The following is a 21,171-nucleotide window of genomic DNA, read 5'->3' as shown; positions in this document are numbered from 1 at the left end:
AAGGCAAGTACAGTCAAACCTGTCTTTAACGACCAACCAAAATTGGTCGTTAGTGACTTGTGGTCGCTATGGAAAGGTGAATTACATAGGGAAAAGCATGTTGGGGATCGTTTGGGAGTTCGTTATGGGCAGGTGGTCGTTATCAAGAGGTGGTCGCCAGGACAGGTTTAAATGTACAGTGTTATACTCTAAACAAGTACATGTAATGTCAATGTTGATGACAGAAGTATTGTGTACCTTCTTCTTGTTGTCTTCCCTGCGTTGCTGCTCCCTGTCTAACAAGTCTTTCTTCCTCTTTTCCCACTCCTGCTTGCACAGTAAGCATCACACACACATAAAGCCAAACAATTCCGTGTAGCAAACCCAACACTGACACAACCAAACAAGATTAAATATCTGCTGGCAACACAGCTATATCACTGATCTCAATCTGACAATGTAACTGCAAAACAAGATGACTCGAAATGCGGTGAAACTTGTTGTCAACAGTATTTACATTCATTCTTCAGCAAATGTTTGTACAAATCAGCTTGGTAAAACAAAAAATGTATTTACAGAACTGAGATGGGTGTTTTTGTTCAATATTTATAAATGGTGTGTAAATGCATGTGATATCAAAATGCATAAAAAAAATGACTGCAAGTACACATTTTGTAAATTGATTAACTAACTAAGCAATACAAAAGTCTGAAGCTAAAAACAAACATGCATCCACAGCAAACCTTTCAAAAGACATGCAATGATGCAGATAGGTAAATTAAGAAAAAAAAAAAGAAAAAAAAAAAAATCCCTGCGCTTAGAACTGTACCCACGGAATACGCGCGATATAAGCCTCATATTGATTGATTGATTGATTGAAGAAAACAACAGGCATCAACCCTTGTCACAGCAAATGTTTACCTGTTGTCCGGGAATGAGGTTAGGTCTGTTGGCTGCCCCTCCTGATGCCTTCTTTTTCTGGTCACCAGATGATCTGTCGTAACATCGAGGTGAAGAAAAACATTTTGACCAATCCTCAGGATGTCATTTTAAGTCAAAATCAAGTTCCTCAACTACTCCAGAAAAACTTAAGCCATTCAATTAATCTCCACATTCATAAAAATAATGTGGGTGTTTCTACACAGTGGAACCCCCATTTAAAGACACCCCCCCCAATTTAAGACTCCAACCCTTTTAAGACCCTGTTTTCTCAGACTTTGTGTTCATAACCTCTGTAAATTTACCCCCATTTTAAGACTCACTCCCTTTGAAGACCTGGTTTTCTCAGTTTTTTTGAGGTCATAAAAGGGGGGTTCCACTGTACAGTCATACCCCGCCATCTAAGATTGAAATGCACTGACCTGTTCTGACTCTTGCGGCCGAGAGGAACGCCATAGACATTGGCTGGGTTGTATCGCCCTCTTCCTGCTGATCCCGGTCTTGGTGTGTTGGCTGACCGCTTAGGAGCTGGAGGAAATAGAAACAAGCAAAGGATGTATACTGTGTTTGTGTGCAGACACAAATACGTCCACACAGACACTAACGCACAGACAAATACACAGAGATACACACAGACACACACACAAAACAGCAGACACTTAACACACCTTTACATGCATGCATAGACACATTCTTTTCTTGTTCACATTTTGCTTTTGTCTAATATCTAAAGACCTTATTCATTAGCAAAGACAAATACAGAGTTATGCTACATGCAGTGGCAATCCCATTTTGAGGTGCATGCAAAAACACAGGTAAACACAACCAGACAACAAACACAACAGTAATGCTCACCTGAAGAGGGACGAGGGGCAGGGGGTAAAGCTTTGGCCAGCTTTGCTCCATGCATCACTGTGTGACTGAACTCATCTGCTATTTGCTGAAACGTGCACACACAGAATCCTCCAGTGAAACAGAGAGCTCAGTAACTTTTACTTCATTTCAAAGAAAACGTGACACATTTCATAAAGGTCTGCAAAATATATATAAGTTAGTTCCTGCTTATGACATTGGGTAATATTGCTATTTCATATGTTACGTGGATTTCCATTGGCAAATTGGGCAAAATTGAGCTCAGTGCAAAAGTGATATCGACGACATTTCCGTCGATATCAGTTTTGATATTGACGACCTCTTTATTGCTTCCCCACTTCAAAAACAAAAACAACCAAATTTAAAAACAAACAAAAATATATGAAAATGTAATTATCCCAGAATTTAGTTGAGCAAGTGAATAAAGACTTTTTGAAAGAAAAGACATTTTGAAATACTGAAAAGTACAAGAAAAGCGTGAACAAAAAGAAATAATAATCAGAGGGAGGGATATGGAACAGCCAAAACTGAGACAAATACTTTTGTAATTTCTTTACAGTAAATACAAAATGTCCAGAGAATTAGCAATATATCTAACATTGACTGACTGTGTGATGATATCTTCTGCTATTGGTCTGTTTCGACAGTGATATCAAAATCGAGACCCTGTCTCAACAGACCATAGCAGAAGAATCATCACACAGTCCGTCAATATTGGGTAGTAAAATTGATCTCCACACTGTCCCTCTAAAGGAAGAACAGCAGAACTGTACACACTCCCTTTGCTTGACACATACCACTGAACAGCAAACCCCCTCTTTTAAGACCCACCGTTTTACCACTCCCTCTGTTTTAAGACCCACCGTTTTACCACTCCCTCTGTTTTAAGACCCATCATTTTACCACTCCCTCTGTTTTAAGACCCATCATTTTACCACTCCCTCTGTTTTAAGACCCACCGTTTTACCACTCCTTCTGTTTTAAGACCCACCATTTTACCAATCCCTCTGTTTTAAGACCCACCATTTTACCACTCCCTCTGTTTTAAGACCCACCATTTTACCACTCCCTCTGTTTTAAGACCCATCATTTTACCACTCCCTCTGTTTTAAGACCCACCGTTTTACCACTCCCTCTGTTTTAAGACCCACCGTTTTACCACTCCCTCTGTTTTAAGACCCACTGTTTTACCACTCCCTCTCTTTTAAGACCCACCGTTTTACCACTCTTCCTGTTTTAAGACCCACCGTTTTACCACTCCCTTTGTTTTAAGACCCACCATTTTACCACTCCCTCTGTTTTAAGACCCACCGTTTTACCACTCTCCCTGTTTTAAGACCCACCGTTTTACCACTCTCCCTGTTTTAAGACCCACCATTTTACCACTCCCTCTGTTTTAAGACCCATCATTTTACCACTCCCTCTGTTTTAAGACCCATCATTTTACCACTCCCTGTTTTAAGACCCACCGTTTTACCACTCCCTCTGTTTTAAGACCCACCATTTTACCACTCCCTGTTTTAAGACCCACCGTTTTACCACTCCCTCTGTTTTAAAACCCACCATTTTACCACTCCCTCTGTTTTAAGACCCACCATTTTACCACTCCCTCTGTTTTAAGACCCATCATTTTACCACTCCCTCTGTTTTAAGACCCATCATTTTACCACTCCCTCTGTTTTAAGACCCACCGTTTTACCACTCCCTCTGTTTTAAGACCCACCGCTTTACCACTCCCTCTGTTTTAAGACCCACCGTTTTACCACTCCCTGTTTTAAGACCCACCGTTTTACCACTCCCTCTGTTTTAAGACCCACCGTTTTACCACTCCCTGTTTTAAGACCCACCATTTTACCACTCCCTCTGTTTTAAGACCCACCGTTTTACCACTCCCTCTGTTTTAAGACCTTGTTTCTCAAAATTTTCTCTTCGTAAAGTCTGTAAATGTACTTCTATATTAAGACCCCCTCCATCATTGGACCTAATGTTTTCATATTTTTAGAGGTCTTACATACCTGAAGGTTTCTATGACACACTAGCTGAACCCTACCTCTGCTGACAGCAGTCTCCGCACTCTCTCCATGATGAAGTTTTTCTTCAGGATGGAGTTGATGGATGGCCTGTCCCTGCGCATAAAAACAGTGGATGTGACCATCCTACTACTTAAAACATCATCACCCTTACTCAAACGGAACATTAACTACAACATATTTGTGGTAAAGGACTTCCTGACTGCTTTATATTCTGTGTGTGTGTCGTAATAAACCGACTTAGACTTAAACAAGACTGCTGATGTATCATCATCAACAGAAAAAACACTGTCAATAAGATCAAATGTAAGGATAGATATGTATCAGAAAAAAGTGCAGGTCAGTCATAACAGGCTTTTCCCTTACAGTTACAGCAAAAGGCTCAGTAGGTCAAAAGTATTTATTTTTCTATTCAGCTTTTGCTCTTTCCTTTTGAAAGTTTAGGGTGAGTCAGGATGAAAATAATGTTGTTCAAGTTGTAAAAGAAGAGTATGTGACTGTATAGAGCTTGCGAGTTACCTTGGTGCTCTCTTGAACAGTTGAGCAACCAATCCTCTGAGGTCATAGCTGAACTGCGGAGGGATGGGTGGGTAAGATCCTCTGGAAAAATATGTAACACAAAATTGGGTGAAAAACATTCGGTCCGGACAATGAAAAAGTGGGAAAAAAAGGTATCACAAGACATATTTTGCACATGTAAAATATATTCTTAAGAAGACAATATGTTTAATAACCAAATAAACCTTGTGTTTCAAGTGACGCAAGTCAATCTTGTCAAATTAGTACAGATGTTTGTGCTGTGGAGCATTTGACTATCAAACCGGGCCTATTTTAAATTATTCAAATTTCATCAAAGCAACATTCTGAATTGTTTTAAACATGGTATATTGAAAAATTATTGACAATATTGTCTAAAGTTTTCCATAAAAATAACTGGATACAATCAAATGGCAAAAAGATTACCTGATAATCTTTAGCACCAAGTTCTTCATGTTTCCAGCTTCAAACTGAAAAAGAGTATTACTATCAGTCTACAAGCAAGCTTAAAATTTGTATGACTGTGATGACAACAGGCAGTACACATTCACAACCCTTCCCCATGATACATAAAATATCACCATAAACCATTTTCTCCCTGACAAACAAATGTTATTAAGCAAGCTATACAGATTTAAATTATGCAGGCCTATCAAATAGTGTGAGTCCATGTTCTTTCTGACAAATAACATCCTACAACCCCCCCCCCCCCCCTTCACACACACACTCAAAGTGGAGAAAATGATGAGCATACTTACTGCATGTTTCAGAGTTGTCAGCTCATAAAGCACACAGCCCAAGGACCAGATGTCACTGAAATATTTAAAATGAAAGGTTGATTAAATGACAAAGTCAAGATGAAACAAAACTTGACTAAATGTAAAAACAAACAAACATCAATCCTGCATGTGCCTTAAACACTTAAGCACAAAAATACATGAACAAATACCTGTCATGAGAGGCCACATGCAATGCAGGGACAAATACCTGTCATGAGAGGCCACATGCAATGCAGGGACAAATACCTGTCATGAGAGGCCACATGCAATGCAGGGACAAATACCTGTCATGAGAGGCCACATGCAATGCAAGGACAAATACCTGTCATGAGAGGCCACATGCAATGCAGGTACAAATACCTGTCATGAGAGGCCACATGCAATGCAAGGACAAATACCTGTCATGAGAGGCCACATGCAATGCAGGGACAAATACCTGTCATGAGAGGCCACATGCAATGCAGGGACAAATACCTGTCATGAGAGGCCACATGCAATGCATGAACAAATACCTGTCATGAGAGGCCACATGCAATGCAGGGACAAATACCTGTCATGAGAGGCCACATGCAATGCAGGGACAAATACCTGTCATGAGAGGCCACATGCAATGCAGGCACAAATACCTGTCATGAGAGGCCACATGCAATGCAGGGACAAATACCTGTCATGAGAGGCCACATGCAATGCATGAACAAATACCTGTCATGAGAGGCCACATGCAATGCAGGGACAAATACCTGTCATGAGAGGCCACATGCAATGCAGGGACAAATACCTGTCATGAGAGGCCACATGCAATGCAGGGACAAATACCTGTCATGAGAGGCCACATGCAATGCAGGGACAAATACCTGTCATGAGAGGCCACATGCAATGCAGGGACAAATACCTGTCATGAGAGGCCACATGCAATGCATGAACAAATACCTGTCATGAGAGGCCACATGCAATGCAGGGACAAATGCCTGTCATGAGAGGCCACATGCAATGCAGGGACAAATACCTGTCATGAGAGGCCACATGCAATGCAGGCACAAATACCTGTCATGAGAGGCCACATGCAATGCAGGGACAAATACCTGTCATGAGAGGCCACATGCAATGCATGAACAAATACCTGTCATGAGAGGCCACATGCAATGCAGGGACAAATACCTGTCATGAGAGGCCACATGCAATGCAGGGACAAATACCTGTCATGAGAGGCCACATGCAATGCAGGGACAAATACCTGTCATGAGAGGCCACATGCAATGCAGGGACAAATACCTGTCATGAGAGGCCACATGCAATGCAGGGACAAATACCTGTCATGAGAGGCCACATGCAATGCATGAAAAAATACCTGTCATGAGAGGCCACATGCAATGCAGGGACAAATACCTGTCATGAGAGGCCACATGCAATGCAGGGACAAATACCTGTCATGAGAGGCCACATGCAATGCAGGGACACCTTTTGGATGGTCCCACTGAGCGAGCAATAAAACAAGATATGCATGAGTCAGTAAATTTCATTTTACCTCTTGTTGTTGTACGGTTTGTTTTCTACAATCTCTGGAGAAAGGTAGTACGGAGTTCCTATACATGTCCTGGCCAGCTCCACTGTGCTGCAAAAGAAAAAATGCAGCTGCCCAAGTGTACACTCTAGTCAATATCAAGCTACAGTGGAACCCCCCTTTTACCACTCCCTCCTGTTAAGACCCTTTTTCCCCAGACTTACCGTATTTGACGGACTACAAGCCGCGACTTCTTTTAAAAAAAAATCGCATTGCGGCTTATAAAAAGATGCGGCTAAAACGTTACCTAAACTTGAATAGCATTCACCTAATGGAAGTCGCCGCGCATTTTCATTTCGCTCGATTAGCGATTACCGGTACTGTATTCAGGCATGGGAATTGAAAATTGTAAAAAAGGCGGAAAATTTATAACTGAAGACGCGAAGCGTCAAGTCGACGGCGCGAAGCGCCTAGCCTTACTAGGGGGGTCCGGGGGCATGCCCCCCCGGAAAAATTTTTCTCCAAAGAACCCAGATGGTGCAATCTGGTGTCATCTGAGCTCCAAGTTTGCCATTAAATTCTGTTTTTAGAATCAGAGTTTTTAGTACAAAAATGTACCAATTTTTGCTTTTTTGAAGAAAAAAAATATATACATGTATTATATGGTTTAAATTTTTTAAAAAATTGATCTGTTGAGAAAAACAGGACAATGTAACTTGTTCTTGCCCCTGTGTGTGGGCTGGTTTTCTTTCACTTTATTTACTATTCTCTTTGTTTCTGCGTGTCACATATATAGTCCGTAAACCACCGTTTGTGCTGTTAAATCACCTGCTGATTTCCCTACTTCCCTTATCTTCCTCAATTAAGCCTGGTTGTTCTCTCAGTGCACAGAGAGATAGACTGTAAGAGCTTTGTCCTTCCTTTAGTGACTTTTAATTTGTGAGCCTTATAGTTTCCACCCTTGTTTGTTCTTATTAATCGTTTGGCCTTTGCTAGGTAAGCCTTCAGCTTAATTGCTTCCTTTGTTTTAGTTGTAAGTTTTTGGTCCAAGGGAAAGAACCGCTGGAAAGTTACTTTTTCTAATCCCGTAGGTTGTCTTTCTTGACCCGTGTGTTCAATTATGTTGTACAAAGTCAGCGTGTCGTCAGTCCAGTTTTTACGTCATCATAAAACGTCACTGTTTTGTCGTCGTATTCGTTTCGCTCTCAGCGGCTTTTGTTTGGAGTAAACAGGGAGTGACTGCTTTTGTTTGGTTTTTGACGCCATATATAGGGTATGTACGCGTTTTCTTTAATGTTGTTTATAAAGATTTGCATGTACCATTGCTCTGTATCGTTCCTTAGCACCTGTTTTTGTCCAGAGCTGTATCCTTTGGTGTTCACTGTCTGTTAGTCACTCATTCTGTCTCCTTCTTTCTCTGTTCAGTATTTCTGTCTTTCTCATTTCTGCTTCCCTTTTTTTTGCAGTGATTGAGTGCTGTAACTCCGTTTATATTGCCTTTTGTTAAACGTAACTTAGAAATGTTTTGATATGTAATGTTTTCTACTTTTTCCATTGATTGACATACTTATAAGTAATCTTCTTTCGGTGTGCGGTCGTCTTTCGCGTTGGGGCCGTGTTTTTCTCGAGTTTCGTTAACTTTTAAAGTGTAACTGTGTTTATTAAGTCTAAATCTTCGTCTCTGTTTGATCCGCTAAAGTTGCGTTTTTTGTAAGGTTGAAATTCATAGTAAAGTTTCTATTTTCTTAGTGTGACCGTGGCCTTGACGCGTTCGGCTTTCGCACGCGTTTTTAGTTTTACATTTGCCGTGACGACGTTTTTTATAGTCTAGTATCGCTTCTGTTGCACTTGTGCAGTTTTCACCGGACGCAGATCAAAAGAACTAAATAAAACGAGCCAAAGAAAAACATCTGTGTTCCGCGTTGTCCCTTAGTCAAAAACAGAGAGAAGCCGCGAGTACATAACTTGTAACACAATCTGTGCAATCTGGTTTACTTTCAAACATAAAAGTTCAATAACTGAGGCGGGCGGTTGCAATGCGTGAACAAAGTACGGAAAGTTTTCGCGGGCTTTTGCGCAAAGGCCAAATTAACCGGTGTTTTTTGTGTGTGCCTCACCCCTTTATTTTTTCGGCGGACACTTTTGCATTTTCGGCGGAACAAAAAAAAAAAATCGGCGGAAATCCGCCGTTCGGCGGACAATTCCCATCCCTGTTTATTAGCTCTCTACTCAAGACTCGGCGCTTTTCTCTTTCTTTCGCGAATCTTCGTTTGTCAACAAGTCGTCGTGACAAGATAGCGTATAGAGAAACACCGGATGTATCAGGATCTCGCGCGCGTGAGATTTCGTTTTTTTGTGTCTCGCGATAGTTGGAGGAGCGAGAGCTGCCATGTTGTGTTTTCGTCTGCTCGAAATGTGCGCTAAAGTCGTAAATCATCCCAAAAAAGCTTATTCTGGGCGGGACTACATGTGTGTGTTGGTTACAAATTGTGTGTGTGTGATATTTTTCTTCAAACTCTTTCACTTTTCTTCTTTGTTTCACTTGTTTATTCTCGGAGCTGATTTCGCCAAATACCGTACTTTCGTTTGCCTGTTTGTTTTGATTGATTGACACGATCTGATTATATTTTTTTCGACGGCGGCTAATATAGTGACGCGGCCTATACGTGGCTCGTCCCAATTTTTTTCTTAAAAGTCGGGGGTGCGGCTTATAAAACGGTGCGTCTTGTAATCCGTCAAATACGGTACTGTTCATAGCCTTTGTACATTTACCTCCATTATAACACTCTCCTTTCTTAGACCTGATTTGGTCAGAGTTTTGGAGGTTTTAAACAAGTCGCGTAAGGCGAAAATACAACATTTAGTCAAGCTCAGTCGAGCTCACAGAATGAAACTGAACGCAAAGCATTTTTTCCCGCAAGACCGTACACTCGTAGCATCGTCTGTCCACCGCTTGTGGCTAAGGCAGTGAAATTAACAATACAGAAAAGTGCGGTAGCGGTTGCGCTGAGGATAGCCCGCTTTTCTATATCTCTATTCTTTTTAACTTTCTGAACGTGTTTTATCCAAACATATCATATCTATATGTTTTTGGAATCAGGAACGGACAAGAAATAAGAAGAAATTGTTTTTAAATCGATTTCGGAAATTTAATTTTAATCATAATTTTTATATTTTTAATTTTCAGAGCTTGTTTTTAATCCGAATATAACATAATTATATGTTTTTGGAATCAGAAAATGATGAAGAATACGATAAACGTAATTTTGGATCGTTTTATAAAAAAATAATTTTAATTACAATTTTCAGATTTTTAATGACCATAAATTTTAAGCCTCCAAGCTGAAATGCAATACCAAAGTCTGGCCTTCGTCGAAGATTGCTTTGCCAAAATTTCGATCAATTTGATTGAAAAATGAGGGTGTGACAGTGCCGCCTCAACTTTTACAAAATGCCGGATATGACGTCATCAAAGACATTTATCCAAAAATCGAAAAAAAGGTCTGGGGATATCATACCCAGGAACTCTCATGTCAAATTTCATACAGATCGATCCAGTAGTTTACTCTGAATCGCTCTACACACACACACACACACACACACACACACACACACACACACACACACACACACACACACACACACACACACACACACACCACGACCCTCGTCTCGATTCCCCCCTCTATGTTAAAACATTCAGTCAAAACTTGACTAAATGTAAAAAGGGGTTCACCTGTAGTAAAACATGCACACAATATACCTATCAAAGAAACCCCAGTTACTTAAAATAAGTTGTACATGGCACAGCAACATATAAAATATATATGCTCATGAGCCAAACCAAACACATAAAAGCTCTACTACACGCATATCCAGTAACACAAAACTCACTTGTTCAGCACTTTGGCAATTCCAAAGTCTCCAATCTGCACTGTTCCATTATTTGACAGGAAAATATTCTGCCCAAGAAAAACGCACAATTCTAATATGAGGGGGAAAGGAATATTCTAAGCATCGCCTGGAAACAAGAACAATAAGAGGCTGAAGAGTGAACAAAAAAGGAACTGTGCTTACAGCGAGAAGCATTCCCCATAATCATATCATGAAGATGAAAGTTGTTCCTTCATTTCAATGATTCTTATTCTCTTAGGTGCCAGAAGACATGCTCAGTATAACTCTTATGTACTGCTGCTGTTTTTCAATATTTATGCTTTGTTCCCTTTTATTCTTAGATCCTGCAGTAAAAGTAAAAATTGCATCAACTGTAACAGCACATGTAGCAGCAGTTCATTGAAAGATTTTGTTGTTGTACATTGATGGGGAACTAATAAAATGTAATATTGCTTGTGCCTCGTTCAATGAAAGAGCAGTTACCATGACTGCGTCCTTTTATGTGTAAAGATCTAAATTTTTCTACTTTCAAACCAACCTGTGACTTGATGTCTCTGTGCAGAATCTTTCGGTCATGTATGTGTTTGATGGCCAAGCAAATCTGGACAAACCAGTTCAAGACCTGCAAGCAATCAAAGATAACAAAATGTTAAATCGTGTCACAAAGACAGGTAAGCCAAACGGCTTGCATCCTTCAATGAGCCAATGATGTAAATTGGATCCATGATAAACAGTAGCCTTTGGATTCAATCAACACTCTTTCGCTTTGGGAAAAACTTATGCATTCTACAATGAGGCAAATGATGTTCTTAATTCAACAGCTGTTGACTTTCTTGACCTATATCATTTCAAAGTTATCCTTACCTGTTCCTCCATAAACATGCGTCCTTGCTGAGAATTGATTTTTGCATACAGATCCCCTGAAAAATAACATTGGAATCTCATACATTGTGGATTTAATTTAAATTCTGCTTCAATACCACTACCAGCATACACAAAAAGATCAAATCAACATTTTCTTTTGTTCTTAAATATTGTAATACTAATAGATTACTTGTATACATGTATGTACATGCTTTAACAAACAAAACTTGGACCTTTTCTTGTACACACAAAATAACAATACCATTACACTTAAAAAAATACACACACAAATTTAACAATACCATTACACCTATATCAGTGTTACTCTGTACTCACCACCAGCACAGTAGTTCATAACAATATAGAGTGTCCCAGCCTCTGAAAAAATACAGACAACAATTTAACATCCTCTCTTCTTTTGGTAGTGCAATAGCGTTAATTATGGATTGTTGTTATCATCATTTACATAAAAACTTATCTGTTAATCCAAACAATGATATAATTACTGTGATGTTCTTAACTACACTTTAACATGGAATGTATGTATGTATGTATGTATGTATGTATGTATGTATGTATGTATGTAGGTATGTATGTAGGTATGTATGCATGTGTGTTGGTGTGTCGGTGTGTCAAGTGTGCAAGTAAAAAGGGTATTGTAGTTGTACATATATTACTTTAGATATTTTTTTGTTATCATGGGTTTTATGAATTTTCTTCTCTTATTCTTTTATAATTATTAATTAATGACCTATATGTGCTGATGACCAATTTAATTTCCTTTGTTGGATCAATAAAATGTTATGAGTTATGAGTTATGAGTTATGAGTTAAATTCGTAACAATTCTGCTTTTTTTTTTATTTGTTATTTCCCTCCCCCTCCTGTACCCTTCATCATTACCACCTCCACCATTATTCTCACTTTAATTTTGTTCTTTCCCCTCAATCTTTTTTCTCCTGTACTGTTATTGTTTGTATACATGTGGATACTTATTTTGTGTGTGTGTGTGTGTGTGTGTGTGTGTGTGTGTGTGTGTGTGTGTGTGTGTGTGTGTGTGTGTGTGTGTGTGTGTGTGTGTGTGTGTGTGTGTGTGTGTGTGTGTGTGCATCGCTCTGAGTTTATGTGGGAAAGGGCAATTAACAAGTGTTCATTATTATCTATAATTATTACAACAAATCGAAAATTTTAGTAATAAATTTTCATTTGATTAATATACTTACCCAACTCACATATTATATGTATCGCATCACCTTGGTAACAAGGGAGGCAACTCTAAAAAAAGAGCTACCTTGACCCATAAACAGGACAAAGTCACGTGACTTCCTGAACTTGCCGCCATATTGAACTCAATCGCACGAAGGCGTAGAAAAAAACTTCCCTCTTGTTTTAGAACAACCCCACTAGCGGGGAAGGCGGGAGGGAATTAACTGGAAGACACCCGTAATGGGGAGCTGTAATGGTCACCGGAAGTTGGTATCTTCTTCGTCTTGAGCGGAAGCACCGAACTCCGAATCATAGTCCCGCACTTCCGTGCATACCGGAAGTACACTACCGCCGTGGCTGTGATAGCCAGGCGAAGCGTCAACCGGAAAGGAAGACACCCGAGGGATTTTATACCCAAGCGGTGTCCCCCTAGGGACTGCTTCCTGCCCCCCGGGCGGAAGCGGGGAATGCTGTGCCGGTCTGGCCCCGTACGATACGAAGGCTGCCGACGGTAGCAAATCCCCTGTTCGATCAAAGACCGAACGCGTATCTGGGCTCCTACCCTGTACCAGCCGCCCGCGCGAGCGGAACGGCGTAGCCAGGGGATCGGAACTTTCACTCTCTGCCCGGCACTCGGGTGGAGCTACTTCCTCCAGGATACACCCTTCGCGTTGGTCGGAGAACCCAGCTACTGACGAAGGATAAATACCTTGAGCATAATTAGGCCGAAAACCAGAAGAGGCCTGAGTACGCAGAAGAGAGACTCCGTCGCCCGCATCAAAAGCAGCATGCACATCGGCCGAAGTCACTGTAGCCGAGGGAGGGACACGCACCCTGGCCAGGGAACGCGTATCGCCGACACCCGGAGGCAAAGACAAAAATTCTGCCCTAGTCGACGAAAGCTCTGCTGAAAGGGAGGAAACCTGAGCGCTCAAAGAGCGGAAACATCCTGTTTAACTAACAGAGCTAGAACCGGAAGCAACCGGTACAGATTCTGAAGGCAGAATCGGCATGGAGGGAGATTTAGGCATGTCAATCGTAACAACAAAAGAATGTTTGGACGAAGGGTCTAACCCTTCACAACAGCTTGACTAGGAGAGCCTTTCGACTTACGAGAAGGATTCTTAACAGGAGGAGGCTCCGTCACTTGCTTAGAACTTTTCATATTACCGCTATCCGACATGGCGGACGAAAGCGTGTAAAAATTTGTAAGTGCAGAACAACCTGAGTCAAGCAATAAAACGAAAAAAATATGCAAACATGCTCACCCCAAACACAAAGTAAGAGAAGAGGGACGTGCAAGGAAAACCAAGGTGAAGTCTGACCCAAGGAAAAGTCAGACGAAAGGCTGAAAAGCCTAAGCAAAGCAAAGCAAAACACGTCCGTAGCCACGGAGCGCTGAGTAGAAAATGAGTTCAATATGGCGGCAAGGTCAGGAAGTCACGTGACTTTGTCCTGTTTATGGGTCAAGGTAGCTCTTTTTTAAGAGTTGCCTCCCTTGTTACCAAGGTGATGCGATACAGCGTTCTTGCACTAGACTGAAGTAAATTGCTATATGTGAGTTGGGATAAGATATGTAATTTAATGTGTTATACATTGACAGCTCGTGCTCATTTCTCCAAACAATACCATAACAAAACCTACAAACCTTCAAAGGACTCAATGTAGGTCACAATGTTTGGATGCTTCAACTGCGCTAGGACAGCAACCTGAAGATAAACAGGGACATAGATATAAACTATTATGTCTTAACTAACTGCTACAATGGTACTTGCTATGAAAGGAACGCTTTGGGAAAACCCAAGTGTCCCTACATTCCAAGTGGCCTTCACAACAGGTATATCCTTTTCAAGATAATAGAAAAAATGACAACAGATGATGTCCTCTACTGGGGGGCCTCATATCGCAGGTACCACGGTACCGATTCTAACATTTTTGAAAATATCTATACAGCAGCATTGAAACATCTTTATCAAGATCATGTAGCACGCATATAATTTAAACTTTCTTTTTCACAGAATATTACATCAACCTGGCCTAATGTCTTCTTCATTCCATTTCTGCACATACTCCTCTCCCATAAAGTTGTTATGATTGTTGAGAGTGTTAGCTGTGTATGTTTGTATATATATAGTGTGTATTGCATATATGATTATTGTGTGAACAGTACATGTGGTGATTTGTGTCTGTATGATTAATTATTAAATATTGGAAAAAGTTTCGGGCAAATAAACATTTCTCAGTTGCTAGAGCTAGTGAACATTTTTGAACGTCTGCATTCCTACTAAGGAATGTCTAAAAAAAACACCTAAAAACAAATAACCCTCCGTGTGATAACTCTTTACAGTCACTAGGAGAGCGCACTTAGTCATTAATGCTGGAACAGTTAATTACCTCTTTCCTCGAGTCTTCTCTTTCTTTGGCAGACATCTGAAACCAAAAAAATGAAATACAAGTTATCTCGTTGACTCTACATTTGTTTGCAAAAGACAGACAGGCTGCATGCAGGTGCAAGTTAGTTCAAGCTATAGAAAAGCCATGGCACATACGTACAAAGCAAGGCTTCTCATGTAAAACAAACAAAAATGTTAATATCTAAAGTTCATTATCCAAAATTCAAAGAAGCTGTTGCAAGTAACAGAAGTTTGCAGGTGGTCATAACCGTGCCAGTTTGCTGTAAGTAAAGTAAAATCATGGTGAAATGTGATGACTTTCATTCCGTAAACCTCATTGTCATTCAATCAAGTTGGCGTTTCAATGAAACAGATCCTGTGATTGGTCAGAATGCCCCAACTCATTAAAAATTACCAGTCATTAATTGTCGATGTCAACTCGCTAAAAAAAGCCTGCTACCTGTTGGCGAGGCGCATTGATACAACCTCAACTAGTCTCTGTTAGCTTTGAGGGTCATTTGTAGGAAATATGAAGGCCAACGAAATACCGAGACCATAAGGTATGCGAAGTGATGACGTCGAATACGTGACGTAATTTGATGCATGAATTCTTCCTGACTACGTCAGTCAATTCCAAAGATCGCTTTTGTGATGAAAAGAATTTGTTTTAGAGTTTGCTGTCCAGAAACCCGTCAAAAAAGAAGGGAAAATGTATGTGAAAGAAAACAAAAACAAGTCGCGTAAGGCGAAATTACTACATTTAGTCAAGCTGTAGAACGCACAGAATGAAACTGAAGGCAACGCAACGCAGCAAGACCGTATACTCGTAGCATCGTCACTCCACCGCCCGTGGCAAAGGCAGTGCCAGTGGAATTGACAAGAAGAGCGGGGTATTCGTTGCGCTGAGAAGGATAGCACGCTTTTCTGTACCTCTCTTCGTTTTAACTTTCTGAGCGTGTTTTTAATCCAAACATATCATATCTATATGTTTTTGGAATCAGGAACCGACAAGGAATAAGATGAAAGTGTTTTTAAATTGATTTCGAAAAAAAATGTTGATAATAATTTTTATATATTTAATTTTCAGAGCTTGTTGTTAATCCAAATATAACATATTTATATGTTTTTGGAATCAGCAAATGATGGAGAATAAGATGAACGTAAATTTGGATCGTTTTATAAAAAAAATAATTTTTTTTACAATTTTCAGATTTTTAATGACCAAAGTCATTAATTAATTTTTAAGCCACCATGCTGAAATGCAATACCGAAGTCCGGGCTTCGTCGAAGATTACTTGACCAAAATTTCAACCAATTTGGTTGAAAAATGAGGGTGTGACAGTGCCGCCTCAACTTTTACAAAAAGCCGGATATGACGTCATCAAAGACTTTTATCGAAACAAGAGGCGAAGCCTTCAAGGCTCACGTAAGAAATAGACAAACAGTAACACAAACTCAATCACTCCGTCACACATACACACCCACACACACACACACACACACACACACACACACACACACACACACACACACACACACACACACACACACACACAGTAAGCATAGGTGAAACTATGCAAGAAAGCGAGACCCTGGATCTGCCAAGAAGTCTCGGCCCGCTCACAATAACAATGACCGAGACTTTCAGTAATTCCTTTGCGTGACGTCTAACCCTCTTACGTCATAATGTGACGTCTTCAAATAGTTTCTATCACACACGTCGAACACTTTTGACCGAGACTGACGTAATCCATAGACTCGGAAATGTTAAAGTTTCTACCACAGACATACACACATACATACATACATACGCACGCACGCACAGACAGACAAAGTTTATCATCGCATAGGCTACACTTACGTGAGCCAAAAATGAAAAAAACGTTCGGGGATTTCATACCCAGGAACTCCCATGTCAAATTTCATAAAGATCGGTCCAGTAGTTTAGTCTGAATCGCTCTACACACACACACACACACACACACACACACACAGACACACACACACATACACCACGACCCTCGTCTCGATTCCCCCCTCGATGTTAAAACATTTAGTCATAACTTGACTAAATGTAAAAACAAGTCGCGTAAGGCGAAATTACTACATTTAGTCAAGCTGTAGAACGCACAGAATGAAACTGAACGCGCATTTTTTCACAATGACCGTAGTCCGCCGCTCGTGCAAAACGCAGTGAAACTGACGAGCCTATTTAGCGTGGTAGTGGTTTCGCTGTGCTGCATAGCACGCTTTTCTGTACCTCTCTTCGTTTTAACTTTCTGAGCGTGTTTTTTAATCAAAATATATCATATCTATATGTTTTTGGAATCAGGATTTGACAAGGAATAAGATAGAATTGTTTTTAAATCGATTTCGGAAATTTTATTTTAATCATAATGTTTAGATTTTTAATTTTCAGAGCTTGTTTTTAATCCAAATATAACATATTTATATGTTTTTGGAATCAGAAAATGATGAAGAATAAGATAAACGTAAATTTGGATCGTTTTATAAAAAAATAATTTTAATTATTATTTTCAGATTTTTAATGACCAAAGTCATTAATTAATTTTTAAGCCACCAAGCTGAAATGCAATACCGAAGTCCGGCCTTCGTCGAAGATTGCTTGGCCAAAATTTCAATCAATTTGATTGAAAAATGAGGGTGTGACAGTGCCGCCTCAACTTTTACAAAAAGCTGGATATGACGTCATCAAAGACATTTATCCAAAAAACGAAAAAAACGTCTGAGGATATCATACCCAGGAACTCCCATGTAAAATTTCATAAAGATCGGTCCAGTAGTTTCCTCTGAATCGCTCTACACACACACACACACACACGCACAGACACACACACATACACCACGACCCTCGTCTCGATTCCCCCTCTATGTTAAAACATTTAGTCAAAACTTGACTAAATGTAAAAACAGGAGCAGAGTGATAAGATAGGAATACAGAGACATATTTCTTGGGACTTGACCCGTGCAGGTAGGTGGACTGAAAGTAGTGTGTGAACAGAACAGAACCAATTCTGTCTGTTTACAACCGCATGAAAGCAGGAAAGAGATCGTAGTCAGATTGACTTACAATAATATTAACATGTTTCCATTTGAAACTTCTCGGTCTTCATCTTGGATTGACGCCCTCCCAAAGCCTAATTGAAGCCCTCCCGCCGCTTTGCTCCGTTGGGCTTCAATTACCTTTGGTCGGGCGTCAATCCCCGATGACGACCTCGAAGTTTCAAATGGAAGCATGTTAATGTGTAATTGTCATTTTACATGTCTTCTGGCCTGTTGGTAGAGAGAGTTAAATAAGATAAGATAAGATAAGATAAATTTGCAGATGTCTAAGGCCGCGAGGCCTATATCTGATCTTTTGACCAGTACTATTGACTATCCTAACTTTGAGATGGCCTAGTGTAACGATCTTTTGATCGTGCCTTATTGTCTAGACTTTTCTTCTGTGGCGTATATATTGTGGCTGGGAGTGGCATGCGTGGCCTTCGTGGCAAACACTGGGTGGCTAACTTTAGCACAGTACATGTAGTCTTTGAACACACTGTCAATTCTGTTCTTGAAACTGTTTAATGACGGCGCCTCTACAGTTGACTTGTCCAGGGCATTCCAAGTGTCTACAACTCGGTTTGTGAAGAAGTGCTGTCTCAAGCTGGTTTTACATGCGTTTTTCTTTAACTTGTAACAGTGTCCTCTAGTACCAGACTGCTGATTGAGTTCGAGAGGATTCTTGCAGTTATACACACCGTGCATGAACTTGTACACTTCTATCATATCACCTCTCACTCTTCTGTAACACATACTAGGTATCTTCATGACTTTGAGACGCTCCTCATACTCTAGGTCCTTCAAACCCGGCACACACTTTGTTGCTCTACGTATGCAACACATAAATTCTTCCAACCTTAACATTCTTATTTCATGCTAGAAAGTCTACAGCAAATGCCCTTTGGAATTGAAAAAAACAGTAATTCCTATACATTTTTTTGCAAACGAGTAACACTTAACAGCAAAGATTGAACCACAACTCTTACCCTCATAATGTTGATTTCCTTCGCCACACATTGCTTGTTTGACTGCTTCTGTCGCACCAGAAACGCCTTTCCAAACGCTCCCTCTCCTATTTTTCGCACTCTCTGGTAGCGGTCCATGATGGAGAATGCTCAGAGAAACAAAACAGGCTAAAATCATGCGTTTCCCCACGAACAGAAAGTGAAGTTTCTCATCGAATCAGACAAGATGTAAGCCTAATATAAAAGTGTGGCTCTTGCTCAAGTTCATTATTTCCTAAAAATCATCTTCTCTATTTTCAAGACAGTTTGCAAAGTCTCTGACAGTGACACACAACCAGATAATTTCGTTGCTTCTGTAAGCAGATCTCAAACCCTTATTGTCCGCCAGTGACCAATGTAAACTATGTTGTACAACTTCCGGTGTGTGAAGTGGAGGCTCTAGCCCAAAAGTATGATCAAGTCACAACGTGGGTTTCACTATTAAAAACAAATATATCTAAAATTATTAAAACTACTTAATTTATGTCTTGGAAATAGTGATGCTAGTTCTTTAATTTGCATTAAAATGGTTTGGTTTGAAATTAAAACTTTCTTTAAGCAATTCAACTTTTCACAAAACTCAATGTCAAAATGGCGTCCGCGGCAGTTCGTTTCGGCAAGCACTTGAGAGAATTAAGAATTCACCTGTGTCAGACATCTCCAGCAAGCAAGGGAGTCAGGTAGTACCCACCAATTTCAGTTATATGTGATGCTCTCCACGATTACACCTTTTTGGTGTTATTTAATCGAGAGTATTAATGAATCAGTGCATCGTCTTGTCATCAAAACGAGTCGTCTGCTATTTTTCATGCTTCAGTCGAGCGAGGGTGGTGGTACACTTACACTTGGATACACTTGGATACACTTGTTTTTCCATCCGAGGCCAAGGGCCTATAGTGGGTCTTTGTGTCGCAGCTCTTGGATATTCGTTCCACCCACTTCTTGGGTGTCTTGACTGGAGGTAGTCAGCGGGAATTCAATGCTATATTGGTGCTCTCTCAGGTTTCCTAGAAACAGTATTTGGAGTACATTGTACTGGTAATAGCAGTGGTAGATATATATGAGTGAAAGAACTGATGAAGAATTGATAGGTGGATTTACCCTCATGGGAGTTTGCTGTCATAGTTGAAAAATAACTTTCGCAGTTTCGGCGAGTTGTAACCTTTTTCGTGAAGACATTGTAATCATTTTGATCCTTTCTTAAAAATAGGGGACTTAGATTCTTGTTTAAGTCATGCAATTTGCACTGCTCCTGAGGGTTATTAAAGTTAAGATGGAAAAAACACCCACGTATATATGTATTCTGCAGATGACATGTGTTGTTGTCATTTTCAGGGACTTCATTGAAAAACACTATGTGGAGATGAAAAAACACAACCCTAAGTTCCCAATCCTCGTCAGGGAATGCAGTGAAATCCAGCCGAAGGTCTATGCCAGATTTGGTAAGAATTGTGTAACATTTGTGCCTCAAGTTTGTATGTTTGTTTTTGCGTGGATGAGTGATTGCAACATTTAGTTATGTATGCATAGCTGAATTATCTCCAGATTTTTGTATAAATGCAAGGAAGTTTTTGTTGAAAAGTAGCAGCATTTGGTTCCAATTTGGTCAGTTCTACATGCAAGAAGCTGGTTTAACATAAAACAAATCAGCATATCCTTTTCATTTAAACAACAAAGCCAGATGTGTCTCTGTGCTATTACAGACAGACAAGGAATATTAATGCACTACAGGCATAAATTGTTGGACAGGTGCTGTCATATGATAGTGGAGTGCTATTACATTCTGTCATAATGCTTTTCTATCCCACAGAGTTTGGTAAAGAAACCAGCCTTCCTCTATCAAACATGGACAGCCAGCAGGTGTTGAGAGCAGTAGAATCCTTGGCCAGGCGCTAGAATCTATGTGGATGGAACATTGCTTAGCTGTGAATAGTTGTATAACATGTAGCTGATGGCATTGTCTTTGGATATCTAAAGGATGGGTCAGTGTCAATTCAGAAAAAAAAGGTCAGAAAATGACACGCACAGGCAAAAAGTTTGATGTGTTTTAAATCCTGTGGAGTGTTTTTTGTGAAATAAATTTTGTTTACTTACAAAAAGGTGCATGT

The 21,171-nt window shown here is 40.1% G+C and overlaps 2 protein-coding genes across 2 annotated transcripts in view; one reads left to right on the top strand and one right to left on the bottom strand.

Annotated features, from left to right (window-relative positions):
• LOC138967987 (serine/threonine-protein kinase Nek1-like) overlaps positions 1-19,430 on the bottom strand; it is a 59,439-nt gene extending 40,009 nt beyond the window's left edge. Inside the window, exons 1-16 of the mRNA XM_070340548.1 lie at positions 19,046-19,430; positions 14,995-15,030; positions 14,249-14,309; positions 11,733-11,774; positions 11,397-11,452; positions 11,071-11,154; positions 10,533-10,600; positions 6,663-6,749; positions 5,117-5,171; positions 4,785-4,828; positions 4,341-4,421; positions 3,842-3,917; positions 1,774-1,858; positions 1,341-1,446; positions 901-973; positions 238-306 (exon numbers count right to left, since the gene is read on the bottom strand). Of these exons, the coding sequence (XP_070196649.1) occupies positions 238-306; positions 901-973; positions 1,341-1,446; positions 1,774-1,858; positions 3,842-3,917; positions 4,341-4,421; positions 4,785-4,828; positions 5,117-5,171; positions 6,663-6,749; positions 10,533-10,600; positions 11,071-11,154; positions 11,397-11,452; positions 11,733-11,774; positions 14,249-14,309; positions 14,995-15,030; positions 19,046-19,162 (1,140 nt within the window). The 5' untranslated portion in view covers positions 19,163-19,430. The remainder of the gene's footprint in view (positions 1-237; positions 307-900; positions 974-1,340; positions 1,447-1,773; positions 1,859-3,841; positions 3,918-4,340; positions 4,422-4,784; positions 4,829-5,116; positions 5,172-6,662; positions 6,750-10,532; positions 10,601-11,070; positions 11,155-11,396; positions 11,453-11,732; positions 11,775-14,248; positions 14,310-14,994; positions 15,031-19,045) is intronic.
• A 201-nt stretch (positions 19,431-19,631) lies between these two features.
• Positions 19,632-21,162, top strand: LOC138969068 (NADH dehydrogenase [ubiquinone] 1 alpha subcomplex subunit 2-like). The gene is made up of 3 exons (XM_070341774.1): positions 19,632-19,743; positions 20,399-20,505; positions 20,874-21,162. The coding sequence occupies exons 1-3, from the start codon at positions 19,655-19,657 to the stop codon at positions 20,957-20,959; spliced, it is 282 nt and encodes a 93-aa protein (XP_070197875.1). The 5' UTR covers positions 19,632-19,654; the 3' UTR covers positions 20,960-21,162.
• Positions 21,163-21,171: the final 9 nt, after the last annotated feature.

This window comes from Littorina saxatilis, linkage group LG6 (genome assembly GCF_037325665.1).
Source record: "Littorina saxatilis isolate snail1 linkage group LG6, US_GU_Lsax_2.0, whole genome shotgun sequence".
In the NCBI taxonomy this organism is placed as follows: domain Eukaryota; kingdom Metazoa; phylum Mollusca; class Gastropoda; order Littorinimorpha; family Littorinidae; genus Littorina; species Littorina saxatilis.
Note: the sequence above shows the minus strand (reverse complement) of the source record. Positions and strands in the feature narration are given on the sequence as shown.